This window comes from Xylona heveae (assembly GCF_001619985.1).
Source record: "Xylona heveae TC161 unplaced genomic scaffold L228scaffold_3, whole genome shotgun sequence".
NCBI classification, from domain to species: domain Eukaryota; kingdom Fungi; phylum Ascomycota; class Xylonomycetes; order Xylonales; family Xylonaceae; genus Xylona; species Xylona heveae.
Window position 1 is genome coordinate 855,308 of NW_017264195.1, and position 21,060 is coordinate 876,367.

Here is a 21,060-nt window from a genome sequence, read left to right on the forward strand (position 1 = left end):
TCTTGGAGATAAGATAAAAATTGATATGATGAATCACGTCAAGACCAGAAGCAGACTGCAATTAACCAGGCTGCTGCTCTCTTCATCGCTCAAAGGAATAATTGGCTGAGGTGTCGAGTTGTTACATGAACGCTAACTTCTGATTCTACCAACCTTTGACTTTTGAGAGCATGAAAAAGGCATTGGCTGAGACAGTAGTTCCCAACACCTTATGTTGGCAGTCCTAAGCCGCGCAGTGGTTGCTTGAGAAGAGACTCATCATGTCCAGCATGAGAACGGATGTCACTGTTCGCATAGAGAAGCACATAGTACGAGTGAAGATGCATTATGATTATTTACTCGCTCACTCACCATAAGCCCTAGAAAATACATTCACGAATTAGAGAAGGGCAGAAACCGCGAGAAGGCGCAGTACCAAAAACACCCGGACGCAAGAACAGGTCATGATCACTTTCAAAAACGCCAAACAAAGAGAGCAAATAATGAGTTTGAGCCTGATAGACAAAAAAGGAAAAATACAAAAAGAACAATTATATATCAACAAGTTTTGCTTTGAGATTATGAGGCTACAAAAACTGTGTCCAGGGAATCACAAACGAAAATAAAAATCAAATCAATGAATCACGGCGCCAGTTGCGGAGCAACGCCCGGTAAACAGCATATTTCAGTCATCCCAATTACCACAACCTCAAAAGTGATTAGACTATTTACACATCATTGTTCTCGTTGGACTGGGCGGAGGCTCGACGCGCCTCGCGGCCTTTCTCAGACCAAGGGAAATGGGCGACAGGGATTAGGAAGAAGCTGTTGGATCGATCGAGGAGACCGGCCAGAGCATTGTACCAAGCCATAAAAGCGGCCAAAAGACCGAAGAAGCCGCCAGCCTTGATGACAGGAACCCTTGGCATGCCGTCCTTGCGCTGAAGATAGCCTATGCCTAGCAAAAGGAAGGCAAGGTCCAGAAAGAAGAAGAGACTGAAGAAGGCGACCGTGGATCGAAACGTTCCAAACAGTAGGAGCGTGGTGAAAATAAACCACCCCTGTTCGCGAGTCATTCAGCATCACTGATTATTGAACAGAGCAACCCAGAACCTGCAAAAGAGAATTTGCAGAAAGAAGCAGCCATGATTACTTACCATCAAATAAAACCCAAAAGTGTCGAAGAAGGCTGTGTCTTCACCACCGAGACTGGAAACAATCTGGAATCCACCGGGAGTAAGGGTGATGGCAAAAGAGATCCAGAAGCCGCCATATGAAGAAAGCGCAGTGGCACCAAAAGTATTTCCAACGGCCATTTCCCTATAAAATCACCATAACGTCATAAATACGGTACAATTTGTATTATTCGTTTAGGAAGTGGATTCTTCTTACCACATGCCAGCAAGCAATTGCACCAGTCCACCGTAACCATACGCAGATGCGATAACAATATTAGGTGCCGCAATACCACGCGTTCGCATGTTGATCAAAGAAAGAACAAAGGTGGTCAGGGCGAAACCGCAGAGTCCCAATGGCGCTGGGTTTCCAAATTTGCGAGTCGGAGGACTATAAAGACCGGGCTGGAAAGCACCACCAAAGGCGGGTAACTTGGCCGAGTCGCTGGTATCCAAACGGGCCAGAGGATTTCCACCATAATCCCAGACTCGAGTGCGGGGATTCATCTGCTCAGGATGGCCTCCAATTCCAAATCCTGCTCCAGCTGGAACTCCAGGTCCTGCTCCTGCTCCTGCTCCATTTACATGATGCGAAGCAGAGCCTTCAGAGTATTCCTTGTCCGCAGGCATAGCATCAGTGCGGTCGTGTGCGGCGGCCATTTCGAGAATGTGGTCGTGCCCTTATGATGTTTCAATCAATCAATCAATGGTGACTCCACAACCTATCAAAACAAATCGACACAAAATTTAGAGTATGGGCAGCAGAGATATCAATCTCCTGAATCAAACACTCAAACAAGTTACACCAGACACGAGGACCTGAGTGACGGGGGCCGCATTTTATACGTCTACGTGCGGAGAAATGGGGTCTTCTTGGAGCTCTGCTTACCCCTCGCATCCGGATTGCAATTGCTCCATGCCGGGTAGAGAAATGGTACGATGATCGCTGCCGTGGATACTAAGAGTCCTCTATTGCATTACAAAGAATTCGGATGGTCTTGGGGAGGGTTGGGCAAAGGATTGGTGGAGCTTAGTTTGACCTTGGGGAAGAGGGGTTTGTCTTGGGCGATACTGACTAGGGGTCATGACGAGGTCAATGCAAGACGCAAAAAGTGGCTTTGATTTACTAAATGTGGGGGGAAAGAAGTTTTAGCGGGTCGGAGCAGCGGCAGATGGGCCGTATCGCTTCACACTTTCACTTTTGCGAGTATGCCTTGGGCGGCCGATCACCAGCCCCATGAAAGCATCAACCTGGTTCTAAGAGTCATGGGTTGCGAGCTTTGTAACCCGACCAGGTAAGGAAGAGTCGTCGGACCAAAGGCCATGCACCTGCAGCGGGTTGGCTTGGTATCAACTGCTCGGATCGAGCTATTAGCTCTTGCACTAGGAGTGTTGTCGTCGCATCAACACTGGGGGGAGCTCAGGATGAGAAGCTTCCCAATGCCCCAAGCCCATTGGAGGGACGTCGGAAGAGGAAGATGCGCCTGCCGTCTCACCGGGACTGCTTCCCAACCTGGTGCCGCTCCCCGATGCAGGACAAAGTCTGCTGCTCTCCCGCCGTCATTACATATTGCATGGATCCTTAATCTGACACTCATCCCCAGCAAAGATATTTTGCAGCAATGAAACCCATTGTTAATATTTCCCAATTCCAAGAGGATATCCATCCTGAGTGCTCTCTGCTTCACTCTCAAGACTTTGGGCTGACGTCACCGATGTGTATTGCCAAGGAACAAATATTATGAGAAGGTACGTCCGTACGCGCAAGCAGAAAATCGAGTACCCTTTTTGGCAGTGCCAGTATCCAATATACTCCTTCAGAATCACGGCCGCCGCTTTCGCGTAGAGCATATACACGTAACTGTGTAATATAGAGGGAGGGGGGAGATAGGTTATACGAATGTGTGCACTCCCTGATTATGCAGATTTGTAATCCATTTGTGATATCTTCTATTTCTATACCCTACCAAGACCTCCCTCGACTGGACTTGTCTCTCTATTGATTCCTCTCTCAGTATATGGCATGTGGTAAGCATTGGAGCATCATTATTATCACAGTAAGTACCAACTTGCCGGCTGCTGTGGGGTAAACGAGGTGCCGATAATATGGCTCCACCCTTGGGCCGGTTGGCCATGGCGTGTGGGGTTTGCCGTCCCCGCTAAACCAAAAAGGGTCTCACCATCTTCCCTCTCCGCATCTGCCACACCTCTTGGGATCCCGGGATTTCTTTCTCTGATCCCAGGTTTTATCATACATTGAGCTTATTAACCCTAGCAAAGCGCTTTAACTCCGAGAGAGAGATGGAGAGAGATGTTGTCATCATTTATGCCCAGCTTCTCAGTCTCTAGGTGGGACAGCTGCGTGCGATTATATCACGCCGAAATTTCCATGCAGTATCAGCAGTATTACTGCTCCGCTTTCTGAATGGTTTCAATTATGCCATCATTTCCTTTTTTAAAGTGTGAATCTAACATATCCAAAGGCAAGAGAAAAGAGATGAGAGGAGAAAATTAACAGCGCTGTCTTGGCTTTCAGACTTAACGACCTTGTCTTCGGTCAGATGGAGAAACACTTCACACTTCGCACTTCGAACTCTTCCTATTGTCCGCCTACCTTCTGGTTGCTAGCAGTCTTGGCTTCGACGTTACATCTTTCTCTACAGAATTTCCACGATAATTTGAGTTCCTCTCCGAGTCGAGTAAAGCACCCGCTTCCCCGATTAGGCCACGATTGAGATGCGCTCTCACGTGGCGCTCTTAGCCTCAAGGCCCTTCCCCCTTCGATGGCTTATGCCTATCTTACCTCTTGGGCGGTGCAACTTGTCAACCATTTACCATCTGAAATAACCTTAAGAGCAACGGCAAACTTCTGGTTCTCTGCTTAGTGCGGCCACCGGTGTCGTTTGATCCTTGGTACCATCGCTCGTCTCGATGCTACACTTTTCCGGCGTGCTCGACGTCCCCACCCCTGTCAGATTCCAGACCACGGAGTCCAACATCATTGACCCTTGTATACCTGTGGAACTTTTTGTCTCTTCGGTCGGTTAGGCTTTTTTCCGATTCTGAATGAAGCCTAGCTTTCCCTGATCGCGAGTTGGCAGAGCATTCGAAAACTACTGGACGCAAGTGTTCCTGTCGTCTCAGACGTGACAAACCTGAAAACCCCAACCCGTACATCGGCTCTTCTTCTGATGGTTTTTATGGCTGGCTACTGGGCAAGTGTCTGAAACCTTGGAACGATGGAAATTGAGATGATTTTCTGGCTCAATATTCAGACCATTTGACATCTCTCACCGGGATAAAATATTTAATTCGTGGATTAAACTTGGGGTTGGAGGCCATATTGTGGCGAATTATCACACATTGACGGCGAGTCAAAGGTTCAAACCTGAGGCGCTGGGTACATAATCATTCTGCCATCATCCTAGGTAGATAGCCAGGTAAGTATCTCCTATTCTCGGCGGTTTACTTTGCGTATTATAGGTCCGGCGTTGACCTTTCTGGGAGGCTTGACGATTTCTGGCAATAACATAACAAGACCTGTTTTGCGCACAGCCCACTCGAGTATTAATGAAGTATCTCACGAGGATATCAATCTAATTTGCATTGATAAGTATTCTCGATAACAACAAAAGGCCCGAAATGTTCAATATCTAGATTGTCAAAGAGAGGACTCCATCCTGATGCAAGCACAACCAAGTTTACCCGACGCCAGTATAACATTCGTTCCCTCCAAAAACGCTCAACTGATCCCAGACATTCATGAAACGACACAAATCCAATAGCGGCAAGAAAATCTCAAAATGCCGAACACGGATGCTTAGAGATCCACCGCCAATAATATACCCAGAGAACAAAGAAAAAGTCGAATTCGTTCATAGTCCATGTGACTTGTTTTCATCTCGTCCGATCCTCTTTCGTGGCATTGGATAGTTACTTTCGTCGAGGGTCGTACGTCTTTCCACCCGTATTATGTACGACTACCGACTGGCCGCTGGGCCCAGTCCGCTCGATAGCGGAGTATCCGTTGGGGTTATTTGCTACAAGAATGTCAGTATGATGTGATATCCAAGTTACAGCAGAGTTGTATCGCTTCACATACTTCCTGCACTTGGAGTCCGAACGACATAGCTTGTGGCTCCACCCTGCCCATAGCTCGAAGAACTCGAGCTGTTTGCGGAAGGCGAGCTGCCGTATCCACGGCCAGTACTGGCGCTGCTCAATTTAGGCATGGGGCTGGCGATGTAGTAATCTCGAGACGATCTCGATGATGAGGAATATGGAGAGTAGATTGCTGGCTCTCGGTATGCCTGGGTGTAGGCCTTGCTGGCAGTGCTATTCGTAGTGTAGGCAGAGCTGAGAGTAGATCTTGGTGATGAAGTATGAACAACAGGCTTGCCGTAGCGGTCGTAGGACATTTCTTTCCTTGCAAAAGGCTTGGGGTGTTGAGAGATAATATATGCAAAGACAATGTATGACAGTTATGCTTTAAGAGGCTTTTTGATGTGATTGAGTCTTGATGAGAAGCGATGCTGAAGGGGAGAATGAGGTGAAATTTATATCCGAAGCACAGAATTACCGGTAGAGTAAAAAAGGATGAGCCACAATAGTAGGAGACAGTCAAAGTGACCCCCCCCCAAAACGTCGTTGCCTGGTAACTAAGGCGACACTCTTCTCGTGAGTGAGAATACATCTGGAGAGCAAGGCAACCAAGTTCGTTGCCTTTCCTGTGACGGCCATTGCGGCTTCTCGGTCCAGGCAACAGCCCCGATTCTTTGCGGCCTGAAACTAGACGCCCTGGAAGCAAAGAGCAACAGAAAGAAACGCAAATGGGGAGTCATCGAAGGGAGGGATGGAAAGCAATTGTTGTCAATGAGCTTCAATTTGCTGACGGGGGGTGAAAGGGGCAAAAAAACGGGCTTGGGGTGGTCGTGCTAACGGGTCTACAGACAGTGGAAGAGTCATGCTTTGTTTGAAGCCTGCCGAGCCAAAAGCGTGACGTTGATGAAAACCGGGATCTGGGGCGCATTCGAGAGGATTCACGTTGGTGGCCTAATTCTTCTCTTCTGGGGCCTTTCCTCTTCTTTCCTTTTCCACCCCACGAGCACTCTCGAGGAAACCCGCGCCACGGCCTAAGCCAGTGAGACATTTTGTTCCCCCCAAAAGCGAGGCTTTGCTTTCTACTAGCGTCCACAGTTCACAAGATGAATTATTTCAAGTCATTGGAGGATTTGTGGCATAAGTCGTCACTTTTTGTGTGGGCTTTTTCCGTCTTCTTGGGGATCGTGGAGGACACGCTACGGCCCAACGCAAACCGCGACCCCATGGGGGGGGTGTGATTCTGTTACTTTTTTGCTTTTACTTTTCCCGCGTCATGATCCACAATTGGTTTCACGGTTCCTGCAGAAGGCTGAAGGGTGAAGGGTGCAATTGAACCAGAGGACAACAATTCACACCCTGCCCCATCCTCATAGCTTTCCTGGTGGTTGTGAAGCTGTGACTAATTTTCGCATGAGGTGGGTGTGTGGAGTGCCTGACGCAGGCGAGAAATGCTTCAAGTGCGTGGGTGCTTCAGGCAACCAACCTACTGTTGCGCAGTGGGAGGTACTTGATCTCTGTCACGAGGAAGATCTGGAACCCCCCGGTTCATCCCGACGTTACTTGTCATATCTTGGGGCTAATAATCTGAGTGTTAGGCTTTTGTGAATGTTTTTCATCATCGTCATCATCATTTCTTCAAAACCGAAGCAAAACAGCCACGGAGGCTGAGCAATAACTTCCCCCAAAAACACGGCCTTTGGCAAACAATCGTCATTGTTGCCATATTGGCGGCGCGGCTGTACTATACTTGCCGGCCTACAGGAACTACTGTATAGTGGCAGTTTGCATGGGGTCCAATGCAGCTACAGTACGTCGCAGTAGTAAGTACTGGGGTCGTACTCTTTTGGCTGTGCAAAATGGGGCTACCGTGGGTGAGGCTTCCAAGGCGGTGAGGCTGAGCAGCCAGTCATCAACTCCCAAAGGGAGTAGTACCCCAGGAACCCAAAGGCGGCCCCATATTGTAAGCCCGAGTGTTTCGTCCCAATTCATGTGGCTGGTTGGTTGTTACAATGAATCTATCTTTTGCATCGTTCATGACTTTTCACTAGGCCCGGTTGCTTGCAGCAAACAATGGGTTTATTTTTGGACGAGAAATCCCAAGAAAGAAAGGTAAGGGAAGTCGAAAAGTGTCATCCTCCCTTGAAAGACGAAACTCGACAAAAGTTCGACCCCACGAACACGGGAGAATGGGAAATAAAAATAGAAGGAAACGCTTATGAAACTCCGAAAAATGTACATATGACATTTCTGAAGTCTCACTGTGACTCGAAATCAAGGCGCGGTTGGAATAACTGGACAATGGCTTGGTTGCACGGTAAGGTTAAGCGGTGGCTTTTTCCCTCGGGGCGAGCGAGGAGGATCTCAGGCAAACGATGGGGATTCATTCCACTACTTCTTGGCGGGCAGGCCTACCGCGTATCATCACATGCTTGCCTGCGCTGTCGATGCAGGGTGCCGCCTCGTTCACGACCGCGCCTCGATCTCGAGGGTCCAGTGCAGTTCCCTTTTTTTTCCAGTGCGACATTATATTTTTGTTTAATTCTAGCTATCTTCTTTTTTTCCTTTTCTCCCCGCCTCTTTCCTTTCCTTTCCTTTCCTTTCCTTTCCTTTTTTTTGGTGTTGTTGTCGGATTTATTTACCCATTCCTAACAACTAACTATTTCCTATAAAGTAACATATATCAATATCAGCATCCAAAACATATCCACCAACTCACCATCATCAGAATACAATACCATCCTATCCATCATACAAGCCATATCAATTTCATGAATCCTGATATCCCGCCATAATTTGCCTTCCACTAACTTGGCTCTCATGTAGATTGGTTCTTATCTTCACGCATAGCATTCCCCTCGTTCGTTTCCTCACACGAGTCCAAGGCCACGAAAGGGCGGAACAACATTGACATTACCGCACAGATTCTCCAACAACGGTGGGATGGCCGAGTTGGTTATGGCGCCAGGTTAAGGTCACCTTAACAGAGTTGCTTTCTTAGTAATTTCCTGGTTCGGGAAACTGAGCGTGGGTTCGAGTCCCACTCCCATCAACAATCTTTTTGCCTTCTTTTTTTTTTATCTTCTATCTTTTAGTTTTATTTATTATGTTTTTTTTTCCCTCCCAATTTTTATTTTCTTTTATATTGGTTTGATTCGACATTTCCTTCTTCGCTCCATGTTTTTAATTGGGGGTTATTGAGAATGGAATTGACTCGGATTGTACGGAGTACAACTACAATTCCAAGTTGACGTGGTCTATCATTTTTGCTCAATCTTCTTACATGCCCAAGGGAACGAGGAAGTCCGCAATACACGGCCGGAGGCGGGACAGGAGTTCAGGTAAGAAGAGCTTCGCGCATTACTGCTTCATGTGTCCTACGAATAACAATTGAAATGGCACTTGCTTGTATCGTTTCAAGACACCAGGAGATATCAATCTCTCCACAATCATCTCATTCTACTGTGCATATGCTCACTCTATAATATTTTATTTGTATCACCCGTAGAACAACCATTTCTCAAAGCCACGCAGGCAGATGCGCTCAATCGCTTGTACCACACTCGCCTACCGTACGAGTATGCAACCCCGTTCCTCGTGCGCTACGTGCCAATTTCCATTCTGCAGCCCGACCACAAACGAAAAGAAAAATATAACAACCAAAGAAATAGCAATGAAAAATGAAAGGATCCATAAAGAATAAAAAGGGCAGATAAAAAGATGACAAAAAAAAAGTCAAAAATGAATGGACAATCTGGGAATTGAACCCAGGACCTCTCCCATGCTAAGGGAGAATCATACCACTAGACCAATTGCCCTTTGTTATTGAAAGTGGACGAAATAGGTAATATATGAAGGTATAGTAATCAAGCTGACGACAAGCTCTATTGGCTCCTCATCCCTGTATCTCTGTGACATTTCGTTGTTGAGATAACACGCGTGTGGTGCTGACAACTAGATTCAGATTCGAAATCGTCGGGCAAGTGAGACGGTCGGGTCGATTCAGCTGGCGGGGTCTCGCTACGATATATGCAGGTAGAATTAAAAATCTCGCAATTAGACCACAAATTACTATCTTAAATCCAAAACCACCATTATTATTATCATTCATACTGCATGCAGCCCCCAAGGCTATGACAGAGTCTGTGAATTAAATACACAAAATAATGTGTGTTAGGCTTTTTTGTCACTTTGGATACAGTCATTCTATCATGCAATAAAATCCAAAACTGAATACATTGATGAAATCTGCGCATCTATAATTCCCTCATGATCTCCTTGTTATTGAAGAATTTGTGGTGTTTTTGATCCGTTCTTGCTCTTGCAATTCTGTAGTAGCAAGTGCTCATTCAGAAGCTATTCTCGAATTTTGACGCGCTTTTGGTGGCATTGTCGCGTTCCGAATAGCTTCAATTTGTGGAGCTGGAAACCCGCCGTTGGTAGTACGGCGTCATGTTGAATTTGGACCCCTGGTAAAATCGGTCATCGGGTCCAGTTTCATGCCTGTATATCATGATATACAGGGTGGCTTGAGAAACAGGGTCGCTCCAAAGGATAGTCCTCCACCGATTTAATGGTATCCTAGCCATTTGGATGCCACGAACACAAAGTAGTTCGTTTCAAGGCCTGGCTGACAAAGTTTCAAGCCGGTTGATCCATTGAATCAGAGGCCCGTCTCTTGCCCAGGAGCCAATCTCCGGTTCGATTCCTGCGCTTCCATCCTCGATGCAGGAGCCGATTAGGCGATGGAAGAGGGTCCTATGGACTCGTTTTTCGAGCTGCGGTCTTGAATCGCACTGTGGGTAAGTGACAATACTATGGCTCCCTCATTCGCGTCAATAACATCTTGACAGCGCGCGCTCATAGTTCCGATTGGTAAAGTCTAGAAAAGGACCACAACTCTGAACCAGTAAGTAAGGAAGAAAACATGCTGAAAGACAGACACAGCAGAATGAAAAATTTCCAAGAACAGGACCCTTATGTAGCCACTCCTTCATTCCATCCCAAAGCTCCTCAATTGGATTGAGGTCTGGTGAAAAGTCGGACTTGGCTATACACGCACACACACATGATGACAGGAGAGACACATAAAACCGTCCGTACTTGACTTTCGAAACAGTCCCAGATACCTCCCATCCAAGCTCTTCTAAGAGCTCTTTCCAGCTCATTGACCGCACAAAATAGCGATTGAGCTGCGGGATAATGGACTTGATCATCATCTGTATCAGCGAGGGGTCCTTTGGGTTGGTGTCTCTGTAAAGCTCCCCACCCGTGAATAGGCACTGCGGGCTTTGCCCCAGCGGTCATATATTGCTTCACAGCCGCCGCATCTCTCGAAATTGCGGGCAAAGCTTCCGTATGCATTAAATCTGCACTGCCGCTGCCTTTGCCAGGCAAACTCGCAGTATTCGTCAGCTCCGGATCCGGATTTGTATATTTGTATATCCGGGGCTGACCGAAGGGGTTCCCACTCATTTCGATTCAGATCGAAAGGCAGATAAATCCCCATTGTTCTTATTATTTTCTGAGTACCATTCAAAATTTTTTTTTTTCGAACCGTTTGAGTATGATCTCTTCATCTCTCTTCCCCTCCACCCCCAGCCCACTCCCCCAGCCCCTATTTTTTTTTTTTTTTTTCTTCTTTTTTTGGTTTGTTTGTATTTATGTTTTTCATCGAAAGGTTTCGGTGATTGTTTTTTATCTTTTATTTTCATTTTATTTTTCTATTTGTTCTTTCGCTTCTTGATATTTTCCCCCTGGTCTTCCCCAGGTGCGATAATTCTTTTAATTGCTCCCCGGTGATGGTGCTCCTCACAACAGTAGGTAAATCGACCGAGTAAGGGAGTGGCACCTGCCGCGCGAAGCCGAGCATGTGGGAATGCTCAAAATGCTCATGCTTTAGTGCTCATGCTCTTTTCACAAGGGGCACTTGAAGGACAGGTCTCTGCTTGCGCATACATGAAGCTTTTTTTGCTCCACACGTCCGTCAAGCCTGGGGGTTTGGTCCCAAACTTCAGGCACCACCCATGATCTCTGTCCTTCGTTTCTCCTTCCATCTCCTCAAATCCAACTTTCCGTTGTCTATTGCCGTAGCTTTCAATCCTCCTCAATCTTCCTCAGTCTTCGACAAAACTTCCCGTCGCTCAACGAGCATTCGTCTCTTCACTACCCATCCGACTTCTTTCGCACGTCCGCCAATGTCTCTTTGATGTTTCCTCTTTGTCCTTTCCCCCTTTCCCCTGTTTCTATTTTCTTCTTTTGTCTTTTCTATTTTGTTTTTTATTTTTTTATTTTATTTTTTGCTTTTCAAGTTGAGTTTATCTCTTTGAGATTTGTTGTTCTCTTCCATTTGCTTCCGGCGTAATGCCTGGGAACTCGCTCCCATCTTTCGGTTTTTATTTTTATTTTTATTTTTATTTTTTTTTGTGAAGGAGCTTCTGCTGTCCCTTGTCTTCCTCTAGGCTCAAGATTTTCAATTTTGGAATGAGCCAATGCCTGTTGGCGGCAATAATCAGAGGTGGCATCGGTGCCTGAAAGGCTTCTTTTTCCTTTTATCCTTTTGCTTTTCCGTCCTTGGAAAGCATTCCTCCTAAACCTATTTCCCCCTTTCTCCCTCTCCATCTCGAAGCAATCCTGCCACAGATACACCAATTAAATTTGCAACGCAAGTGCCCGTACGCGGCGATCTGTGAGCTTCCTAGGGAAAGGTTCTTGATGCAATGTAGAAACAAAATTGGGTTTCATGTTCACGCTCCTTGAATATAACGTTTTCATCGTTTAGGAACCTCAGTGAGATGACCAACCCAAGACCATTTCAAATTAAGGTTTGTGGCGCGCGGTGACCGCTAGACCGTGGATCAAGCAAGAGAAAGGCAACAGCCTCTGCTCGAATTTGGCGGAATATCTGCCTCTTCGAAATTTCAAATCTAGTATCTCGGTCCAGTGGTGCGTCACTTCCTTTCCCTTAATGACCAGGCTCATCTCCAGAGTTTGGATCTAGTAAAGATTTTTTAATGTGCCGGCACGATAGTGATAGGCTTCTTGTGAATGATTTCTTTGCGTCTCTTGAGAGATGGGAAGCCCGTGTCTTGCACGATTGGATTTTGGCTTTCCTATTCCGGCGGTGAAGCATCATCCTGGGTTGTTGCGTTTTGCGGGCACCGCAAATGCCTTATTCCCTTTGTCCGACCATCCATTCATGCTCCTTCGAACTCCGAGAGTTCTCCTCATTGTCCCATTAGAAGAGTTGAGTGCAGCAATCGTTGTATTGTGAAATGTCTTTGCAGGACGAATACCGCTGGGAATTTCTTGTTCGATAGATTGCTTTGGAATATCTTTTTGGAGATCACCGGCTGCTTGCTCAGCTTCAGCTGCGACTTGTTTGGATTGATCGAACGGAGGAGGCGAGCTGGAAAGAAATGTGTATGCTTTCCTTTTAGACGCAGGCTCTTGTGAAAACTGCGCCAACGGCTTCCTCGGGACAGGTGCCCTCGGTCGATGTCTTGACAAGGACAGGGGAATGGCGCCAATTGTAGAGTGCTCTTCCTGTAGTCTTTGACTAAAGTTGTCTTCCGAGTTTGATGTGCCTCTTGCTTTCTTGGTATAAGAGACCTCACAAGGAAGATTAGGCAATTCATAGGGCACATGTGTAGAAACCATATCCGTATCCAGCCGGGAATTTGCCAAAGACGAGCGAGGGAAGTTGGAGACGATATCAAGCTTGTTTTGGACCGAGCCAGGCTTTGCAAAAAAGCTTGTCAGTCGAGATTGCCTGGCGCCTGCAATCGCCGCTGACTTTTCACCTATTTCGGGGAGCCCGGGAAGGCGCGACGGTTTTGTTGAGCTCTTGCAGCCAGTGCGATTTTCCAAATCGGTATGGCTTTCACGACGCGATGGCTCAGCTGTCAAGCCGGCATTTTGTGAATGTTGTCCAGCACTTATGAAGCCGTTCTGAATTGTGGTATTGGAGATGGAAAAGGATGAGTCGCGTTGCATGGTGATTGGCAGAGATTGCTCGGCAAGCGAAGTTTTATATTGCTCAGCGCCAGGAGCGGACAGCTTGTGACGTTCCAAAGATGTGAATTTCGTGGACCATCGTTCTCCGGCATGCTGAGCATTGCCTAATTGCAAGCCGTCGTGACGGTCCCCATTGTTTGCGACCATTTCTCCATTAAGTGGCCATATGTCATCCTCTAAGCTCTTCAAGCCATGGTTTTCTGGCAACGTCAATTTGGGCGGACAGCTGCGTCCGAGTATTTGAGCGAGCGATCCGGCAACGACCGATGTGAAAGAGGGGCCTTTATTCTGAAGAAGCGCCGCAAGAGTCTCGCTAGATAGGAATTGAGACAATTTTGTGCAGTCTAGAACGTGTCAATCCTCCATGTCAAAGAGCAGAAAAGCCAGAAAGTCGAGGCAGCGCGCTCACCTTGATTAGAATTTTTGGTCGGGCAGCTCAAATAAAGCAGAGCTTTTGCTCGTGTCATTGCAACATAGAGGAGTCTGCGCTCCTCGTCCATATCGTCTGATCGTGAGTGAGGTATGGAACCTTGATAAGCTCCAGGAATAAATACAACAGGCCACTCTAAACCTTTTGCCGCATGGATGGTTGATATTACGACTTGGTCATTAATGCCGGCCTGTGCGTCCTCTGGTTTGATTTCAGAGGACAGTGCCACGTTTGCAAGAAACCTTGCGAGCCCGTCTTCGAAGGATGTGGGCTTTTGTTGAGGTAATTCCTCAACTTCGGGGAGACTTTCGTCTTCGTCGGATCCATTCTGTATCGAAAGTGAGAAATCGGATGCCTGTGCCACGAGTTCTTGAACATTCGCCCATCTGGATTCGTGGTCTTCAGAGTGCGTCTTTTCCAAGAACTCCTTGTACGCCAACTTTTTCATGACGTTTTCTAACAGGTCCACGAGGTTAAACTTGGATTTGGTGCAGTCAGAGAGCATTTGTCTGGACTCAATTATAAGATTTGAAAGTGATGAGAGCCCTTGCTGAGCTACCTTTGTGAATTTAATTTTGGACGTCAAGTTTCCTCGTAAGACTCCGCTAATGAGAGCCCATAGAGTCATTGAATTTGTCTCTGCCTCTTCTAGGAGGTTTTTGATGGTGGTTTCGCCAATCCTGCGGGAGGGCACATTGATAATTCGAGCGAGCGCATCGCTATTTCCCGGATGACTGATGATTCGGAGGTAGTCTAAAAGAATTTTGATCTCAAGTCGGTCGTAAAACCTCCAGCCGCCGACCATGCGATATGCGATTCCAGCTTTGCCACAAGCGGACTCGATGTGTCGAGATAAAAAGGCCGAGCGGACAAGTATAGCAAAGTCCGAAAGGCGTAATAAGCTTCCAGTGAGCGCAAGAGAGCGCTTAATTTCCGTGACGATCCATAAAGCCTCTGTAGCAGCAGAATGAAGTTTCCTCAGGACCGGACGGGTGCCAACACAATGGGTGGGTATGAGATTATTGTTTGGACGGGATGAGTCTTGTTGAATGACTTCCATTGCAGAAAGGAGGATTGAGCCAGAAGATCGGTAATTCTGCTCGAGAAAGACAGTCAACGTGTCTGGATAGCACTGCTGCATGCGTTTGAGGTTTTCAATTTCTGCGGAGCGAAAGCCATAAATGCTTTGATCAGGGTCGCCCACAATGGTGATTCTCTTTTGATATTGAGAAAGCAGACACATCAACTCAAATTGGATGTGATTCGTGTCTTGAAATTCGTCTATTAAGACGGCCTGCACTTTTGAGACACATTTTGGGTGCTGCTGAAGTAATTCGACGCAACGGACCAAGAGGTCATCAAAGTCGAGAAGGTTTGACTGAGCCAAAGTCAATTCGTACTCGCGGTAGGCAATTGCAAATTCCTGCTGATCGAGAATCTTGGAAGTGTGATTCTTTGCCGTCACATCATCGTGTGATATGCCTTTTGCCTTGCTGTTTGAGATGCGTGTGCGAGTTGCTGCAGGATCAATATTGAGTTTGAGCCGCTTGATGATGCGCTATACTTGTGTTTTAGCCCTCATCAAATCGTCGCAGATTATCCTCAATGATCGACTACCTTGATAATGCCTAAGCTGTCGCTGCTGTCTGCGATGCCGAAGCGTCTTTGAATGCCAATCAGGTGACCATAAACGGCAAGATAGCGACGACAAATAGAGTGAAAAGTACCAAGGACAAGCTTTTTCCCTAAATCATCTCCGACAAGTGAGCGAACCCGTTCTCCCATCTCTCGGGCAGCTTTGATAGTAAAGGTCGTAACGATGATATTGGTCGGGTCAAGGCCATCATGTGCGAGGAGATACGCGACACGAGCCGTAAGCGTCTTGGTTTTTCCTGAGCCTGGAGGAGCGAGAATCTGTAAAACCGAAGCGGGACTGGTCACTGCCGTGCGCTGTGCGCCATTCAGGCCGTGTAGAATCGTATCCATGCTCCGTAGTCTCCATGGGCTCTCGTTTCGGTGCTTCGTAGATGTTATCGTAATGGAAGTGTTGGGGAAGACGCGACGTCAACAACTGGGGTAACACGAGGTCACGTGAGGTTCTCAATCGAGTAACCACCGAACCATGGAAAGCCGTGTGCTCCAACGACAGTCACAACGAAAATACATTCTCCCTGCGTCGAGGAGGCAGCTCCCTGGCATCAGGCTGGCTCATTTCCTCCGAAGAAAGAAAAGATAGCCGTCACGCCGCTTCGCCACCTCCTCTTCGCTCATCTCCCGCACTTTGTGGTCGTTGGCGAGCCACCACTTACCGCTGGTTTTCACCAGGGCCGTGTAGTGGCCGGCGTTGATTCTGCACGACGTTCTTGTTAGCATACGCTTGTGATGTAAAGGACAATTCGGATTTTGTAAAATGGCATGAAGAACTTACGTCTGACCACAGTGCTCTACGACTCCGTAGACCTCGTACTTGCCCTTGGGGGCGACCTCGGTCGGTCCAAACCACTGAGAAAGGTCTAATTCCCCTACGGGAAGCTCAACCTTTGTTGTGATTTTTCCCTGCCAGTCCACACGCCCAAGATGGACGACCAAGTGATCAGGGGTCTCCACAAGGTAGGTGGCCTTGGAGACGCCTCCCGCCTTGTTGCAAAGTTCACACTTGTAGTCGGAAAGATCCAGTGGATCTTTAACGCTTGCAAAGCAGCGCTCTAGGGATGTAATCCCTTTTTGACGTTCAAGTGTGAGGTCCAAGCAATTGAAGGTCGCGAAGGTGTCATTGACTCGTCCACACTTGGAGCAAGTCATCTTGTCAACCTTTCTACCTTGGAAGACCCTATCGATGGTCGTAGGTCCTTTCGCTGCACTCGGCTCATCGCCTTCTGGTATCGGACCGTGCTCCGAGAGCTCTTCTTGGCTTAAAAGCGCGAAGAGCTCGCCCAGAAATTGATGAGCGTCCTGCTGCTCTTCTCCATCGAACCCTTCCCGCACAGTCCCGTACGCTTCCTGGAAGGCAAGCGGTGAGAGGATCTCCTGCGATTCAGGTTCTCCGGACATTTTTTGTAGAAGTCGACCGAGCAGTCCCGAAACCGACCTAGAATAGCATATTAGCATTGAACATACGAGATCAGAGAGACTGCAGCGACTTACAGCCGGTCGAACGAGCATCGCCTGAACGCCTCCTTGACCGTCTCCTTTATCTCAGACGCTTTTCTCTTGCTGAGTCTGACGAACTCACGGAGATCGCTGTCTGGGACACCGCAATCAATAACGTCATGCAGTGTCGCTGTCGCACAATAGTGCTCTGAAAAAGGAGCCGTTTGCGCAAGGCACTGGAGGACGGCGTTGCAAAAGCATGCATACCTATGGTTATGAAGACCAATCGGTCGTGACTGGGTCACGCCAGGAGCGACGGCGACCTTCTTCTCTGCAGTTGCCTGCTGAGTTTCTGGCTTCTCGGCTTCCTTGGATGCAGCTGGAGCGTTTTTCAAGCTGTTTCCGCTGCTTGGGTCGCTTGCTGTGGCTTGCAGCTCAGATCCCAAAACATTGGAAGCTTGAGGAGTTGATGACTCCCGCTCACTCTTCTTGGCCGTAGATCTCCGTTTCACTGGTTCAGTAGCTGTGGCAGGCCTACTTGATACCGGATCTACAGGAGTCTCGGAAGTGGTTGGTCCAACGGCCTAAACGGCATCATCAATGTCAGCATGATTCGAATGAACCAGATCTGGAAGGAGAAACTTACGCAATCCAACTTCCTCGGGCCCTTGGCCCTTGCAGCTCTCTTGGCCTTGAGACAGTAGTTAGTACAATGGTTAAGTGAAGAGGATGGCATGGGTAAATACCGCAGAAGAAACAATCTCCACCTCTCCGCCCTTCTTCGTCGTCCTCTGCAATTGGGTATGGTTAGAGCTAGGGCCGAAAAAGGATCGCGAAGAGATGCTCTCACTTGGATCGACTGGGCATTTCTCGTCCCCTTCTGAGTCGCCGTGGCTTTAGCCTAGAGGGATATGTTAGCCTAGCGGACAGTTAGACAGGGAGAGAGCTCAAATTACCCGGACCGAACTCTTCTCTTCGACTTTCTCAGCCCGCCTTACTGTCGAGGCATCTGTGGCCTACAGGATTTCAGCAGGGTACAATAATTAGAGGGGCATTTCATGCTCATTACCTTTTTCGACGCTGTCGTGGCTGACCCCTGAGGTGTTGACCTAGCTTGGACAGCCTATGACCAGCTTCAGCCTTTGTCAACTTTTACTCCAAGATGCAGAGCTTACCGGTTTCAACGCTTTACGCCCTCCAATGAGGGAGAAGTATGAGGACGCACGAGGCATCACTTCTACCTTCATCTTCTTTGGACTCGGGGGTTTCTCTCCACCCTCTCTGGCCCTCTTTCCAAGATTTGAAGGCTTCCCGCTCGGGAGACCAACTTGAGAAGAAGCCCTTGCCAGCAAGGTCTAGAGTTTGGCATATCAGTTTCGGGAAGGCATCGGGACTCTCATTCTGTGGGTGAGCTTACCTTCTGTCTCTTAATCGTTGGCTCTTCCCGGCCAGCCTTCTCCTCCGGATCAGCCTGTCTCTTCCTTTTATCCGCCATGTCTATCCAACGGCAAGACAAGTCGAAATAGCGGGAAGGACTCTCTAAACAACTGGGAGCGTCAAAAATAACGAGAACTAAACGGCAACTATAAAAATAGTGCCTAGCAGTAATCGAGATTTTGTGTTCGCATCAACCGGTTGGTACGAGGAGAGGAAAGAGAAGAATTGGAGGCGAGAAGGGGAAGAAATATGACTGCTCGCTAGCGCGGTTCCCTCTCTCAGATTTGCGTGGCTGGGTGCTCATTCACTGAGTTGACACAATAGCATTGCTCTGCCGACTCGTTTTTTCTAACTGACAAGCTCTATAGACAATAGCAATAGCAAGAAATACTATTTTTATTGGGTATTCATGAATGCCCCTTAAGCAGTACTAGCTCTCAATTATTACTTCACAACAGCACACGTCTCAAGGGACCGCCTTTACAATAGTGCATGGCTTTGGCATTGGGTCCTTATTGTAGATCACGTCAAAAGCCGCGTACTAGAATTTAGGAAAAGATTCGACAAACACAATAGCTTTAGATTAAATTCAAGACGTATGTCTGGGATGACCTATTGGCTACGTTTTCCACTTGATTCTAGCAGGTTGGCCTTTGCCGATTAAAGAAAAAGGATCGACTCCATTTCTACCGTTCCATTGTCTGCTAGATGAGTCTTCAGTTGGGGGTTCTGTCAGGAGTCTTGATCCGCGAAACCTGCCATTCATCCAACGCAAATGACTGCGAAAATGAAGTGACTGTATAGATGGGTACTTGCCCTTTCTGTCAATGCAAATTTGGTACCTTTTCAACCTGTGAATAGAAGACCATATTTCAAATATATGAAGCGAAAGTGAGTCATCTTCTATATCCATCGGCTCAAATATCCCAGCCGTCTTATTCACTGTTTATATCTCCAAATTTCTGCGAAGTTGATGTTTCGTGGATCGCGAATTCTCTAGCCAATCAGACTTCACGGTTTGCAGAAGCTAAAATACACTAGCGCGGTGCAGGAGGCGCACGCGCCATGGGACCGCTTGAGGCGTTCCCTCCGAAACCCCATGGTCCCCACTTCTGTTTAAGCGAGGAACAGCCCCTCCAGGGACCATCAAACTGTAACTTAACCGTACGTACTGCCACTGCTCTGCCTCGTCAATTAGAACACATCTCTGCAATATCTATTACCCAACAAGCTTGAAATTGAATTTCAATTTGGCAAAATCCAGTACAACTATATAACCTTTTGATCTTTCTTTTATACTATTGTATCCAATTATGCGTTTTCTCTCGCTCACTTTTGGTCTCCTCGCTGCCGCGGCCTCTTACGTGGCCGCTTCAGGCGACGAGGTCAAAGTCGACGTCACCAACGCGGTCGAATGCAATCGTAAGACTGAAAGAGGAGATACAATTGAGGTGCACTACCGAGGTACTTTGGCCTCGGATGGCAGTCAATTTGATTCCAGCTACGACCGTGGCAGCCCCCTCTCATTCACGGTCGGTAAGGGCATGGTCATCAAAGGGTGAGTTTCACGAGAAAGCTTCACCCTAGAATATAACGATTTCTTTCTCTATTCTAACTACTTTATTTTCTTCAATATAGCTGGGATGAAAATCTACTTGATATGTGCGTTGGCGAGAAGAGAACTCTTACGATCCCACCTGCGTTTGGCTACGGTGACCGCGGCGTCGGACCTATCCCGCCCAAGGCTACTCTGGGTATTTAAAACTGTGCCTCAAGAATTTATCAACCATTTACTAACAATAGTTTATAGTTTTCGAGACCGAACTGGTCGGCATCCGAGGCGTTTCAAAGGACGAGCTATAGATTATATATGGAGATTTACCCGGCACATATCTACAGACGAATTGTCGATTCTTGACGACCGAGACCATCTCATATTGAAATAAAATACTCTTTTGTGGTAGCTAGATGCAAGGGTCATATAATATTTCTATGTCCTTATGACATTGGCCATTTCCTCGGACATTCAGGTCCATGATGTGCTCTAGTGTTAGGTTTATGTGTATCCGAACTTGTTGTTTAATCCTCCATAGCTGATTGTTCCATGACCTCTACGCCATTCTCCAATTCTCTGATTCTTTGTCCAGCTCTGCGCTTTACCTCCGCACTGACTTCGGGGTCAGACGTTTCTAGTATCCGATTGTACGTCTCAAGAAGCTTTGTGAGTTCTTCTCTGGCCGCTGCTCGGTCGTCCGCAGCATACACCGTCTTCTTCTCGGTTTCCTCGACCGCGATATCAAACTGTCATATCCGTTCAATATATGATCCAGAGTATCGAGCTGGAATAGAATAATTTCGTCATACCTCGTCCTTGGCAGTAAAGTAACTGTATAGTGGTATTAGCAAAACAGTCCAACGACACTGAACACTAGGCATCCGAAGCTCACAGTTCCTGAATTTCCTCCATTGCCTCATCGGCAGCACCTTTGTTGTCGGCGAATTGGCGAACGAAAGGAATGCGCGATGACGTTGGTGCAACGATGCTCCTTGGTAGCCTGGGGCGAGGAGCAATTGTGTGCATTGGCCGCAACAGACTCGTCATCTGTAAAGAGAGAAAACCTCTCCAAGCATATCTCGACAACATCTTGATTGAAAATGAGAAGAAAATGCAGATCGATGCTGTGTACACTTGCCCTTCTTACCTCGTCAGCAGCAGCTCAACAGCTTTTGGCGTCGCTCGCTGTCCCTTGGTGACATAATCATCCCTACGACATCTCGCTAATCAGCACCTTACCGCCAGGCCGCCCTGCCGCCTTCAGGTTATTCCTATGTACC

General features: G+C 47.5%; 6 protein-coding genes and 2 non-coding genes across 8 annotated transcripts; 2 read left to right on the plus strand and 6 right to left on the minus strand.

The window, feature by feature from the left end:
- Positions 1–490: 490 nt before the first annotated feature.
- On the minus strand, positions 491–2,170 carry L228DRAFT_245082 (hypothetical protein). The gene is made up of 3 exons (XM_018332078.1): positions 1,372–2,170; positions 1,137–1,299; positions 491–1,040 (listed from the first exon to the last, which is right to left on the minus strand). Exons 1-3 carry the CDS (start codon positions 1,812–1,814, stop codon positions 708–710), a joined length of 939 nt encoding a protein of 312 aa, XP_018189743.1. The 5' UTR covers positions 1,815–2,170; the 3' UTR covers positions 491–707.
- Positions 2,171–5,230: 3,060 nt separating this feature from the next.
- L228DRAFT_91398 (hypothetical protein) lies at positions 5,231–5,940 on the minus strand. Its single transcript, XM_018336962.1, has one exon. It carries the CDS (start codon positions 5,845–5,847, stop codon positions 5,374–5,376), a length of 474 nt encoding a protein of 157 aa, XP_018189744.1. The 5' UTR covers positions 5,848–5,940; the 3' UTR covers positions 5,231–5,373.
- Positions 5,941–8,189: 2,249 nt separating this feature from the next.
- On the plus strand, positions 8,190–8,304 carry L228DRAFT_t42. The gene has a single exon. It is a non-coding gene; the product is annotated as a tRNA-Leu (tRNA).
- A 694-nt stretch (positions 8,305–8,998) lies between these two features.
- L228DRAFT_t54 lies at positions 8,999–9,070 on the minus strand. Its single transcript has one exon. It is a non-coding gene; the product is annotated as a tRNA-Ala (tRNA).
- A 3,058-nt stretch (positions 9,071–12,128) lies between these two features.
- L228DRAFT_91405 (P-loop containing nucleoside triphosphate hydrolase protein) lies at positions 12,129–15,719 on the minus strand. Its single transcript, XM_018336963.1, has 3 exons — positions 15,316–15,719; positions 13,678–15,256; positions 12,129–13,612 (listed from the first exon to the last, which is right to left on the minus strand). Exons 1-3 carry the CDS (start codon positions 15,682–15,684, stop codon positions 12,384–12,386), a joined length of 3,177 nt encoding a protein of 1,058 aa, XP_018189745.1. The 5' UTR covers positions 15,685–15,719; the 3' UTR covers positions 12,129–12,383.
- A 164-nt stretch (positions 15,720–15,883) lies between these two features.
- L228DRAFT_245090 (hypothetical protein) lies at positions 15,884–16,172 on the minus strand. Its single transcript, XM_018332079.1, has one exon. It carries the CDS (start codon positions 16,069–16,071, stop codon positions 15,907–15,909), a length of 165 nt encoding a protein of 54 aa, XP_018189746.1. The 5' UTR covers positions 16,072–16,172; the 3' UTR covers positions 15,884–15,906.
- A 3,241-nt stretch (positions 16,173–19,413) lies between these two features.
- Positions 19,414–20,528, plus strand: L228DRAFT_245091 (hypothetical protein). Its single transcript, XM_018332080.1, has 3 exons — positions 19,414–19,783; positions 19,864–19,979; positions 20,036–20,528. Exons 1-3 carry the CDS (start codon positions 19,539–19,541, stop codon positions 20,086–20,088), a joined length of 414 nt encoding a protein of 137 aa, XP_018189747.1. The 5' UTR covers positions 19,414–19,538; the 3' UTR covers positions 20,089–20,528.
- Positions 20,060–20,924, minus strand: L228DRAFT_245092 (hypothetical protein). The gene is made up of 3 exons (XM_018332081.1): positions 20,673–20,924; positions 20,590–20,611; positions 20,060–20,526 (listed from the first exon to the last, which is right to left on the minus strand). Exons 1-3 carry the CDS (start codon positions 20,825–20,827, stop codon positions 20,305–20,307), a joined length of 399 nt encoding a protein of 132 aa, XP_018189748.1. The 5' UTR covers positions 20,828–20,924; the 3' UTR covers positions 20,060–20,304.
- Positions 20,925–21,060: the final 136 nt, after the last annotated feature.

Excerpts from the sequence above, each read along its gene's own strand:
- L228DRAFT_245082 (XM_018332078.1), bottom strand. The coding sequence starts at position 1,814 with ATGGCCGCCGCACACGACCGCACTGATGCTATGCCTGCGGACAAGGAA. Across the intron at positions 1,300-1,371 it reads CAATTGCTTGCTGGCATGTG|GGAAATGGCCGTTGGAAATA; the intron begins GTAAGAAGAATC and ends GTGATTTTATAG. Across the intron at positions 1,041-1,136 it reads CTTTTGGGTTTTATTTGATG|GGGTGGTTTATTTTCACCAC; the intron begins GTAAGTAATCAT and ends ACTCGCGAACAG.
- L228DRAFT_91398 (XM_018336962.1), bottom strand. The coding sequence starts at position 5,847 with ATGTATTCTCACTCACGAGAAGAGTGTCGCCTTAGTTACCAGGCAACG.
- L228DRAFT_91405 (XM_018336963.1), bottom strand. The coding sequence starts at position 15,684 with ATGGATACGATTCTACACGGCCTGAATGGCGCACAGCGCACGGCAGTG. Across the intron at positions 15,257-15,315 it reads ACAGCTTAGGCATTATCAAG|CGCATCATCAAGCGGCTCAA; the intron begins GTAGTCGATCAT and ends ACACAAGTATAG. Across the intron at positions 13,613-13,677 it reads GACCAAAAATTCTAATCAAG|ACTGCACAAAATTGTCTCAA; the intron begins GTGAGCGCGCTG and ends GACACGTTCTAG.
- L228DRAFT_245090 (XM_018332079.1), bottom strand. The coding sequence starts at position 16,071 with ATGCTAACAAGAACGTCGTGCAGAATCAACGCCGGCCACTACACGGCC.
- L228DRAFT_245091 (XM_018332080.1), top strand. The coding sequence starts at position 19,539 with ATGCGTTTTCTCTCGCTCACTTTTGGTCTCCTCGCTGCCGCGGCCTCT. Across the intron at positions 19,784-19,863 it reads AAGGGCATGGTCATCAAAGG|CTGGGATGAAAATCTACTTG; the intron begins GTGAGTTTCACG and ends TCTTCAATATAG. Across the intron at positions 19,980-20,035 it reads CCCGCCCAAGGCTACTCTGG|TTTTCGAGACCGAACTGGTC; the intron begins GTATTTAAAACT and ends AATAGTTTATAG.
- L228DRAFT_245092 (XM_018332081.1), bottom strand. The coding sequence starts at position 20,827 with ATGACGAGTCTGTTGCGGCCAATGCACACAATTGCTCCTCGCCCCAGG. Across the intron at positions 20,612-20,672 it reads ATGGAGGAAATTCAGGAACT|TTACTTTACTGCCAAGGACG; the intron begins GTGAGCTTCGGA and ends ACCACTATACAG. Across the intron at positions 20,527-20,589 it reads ACTTTACTGCCAAGGACGAG|TTTGATATCGCGGTCGAGGA; the intron begins GTATGACGAAAT and ends CGGATATGACAG.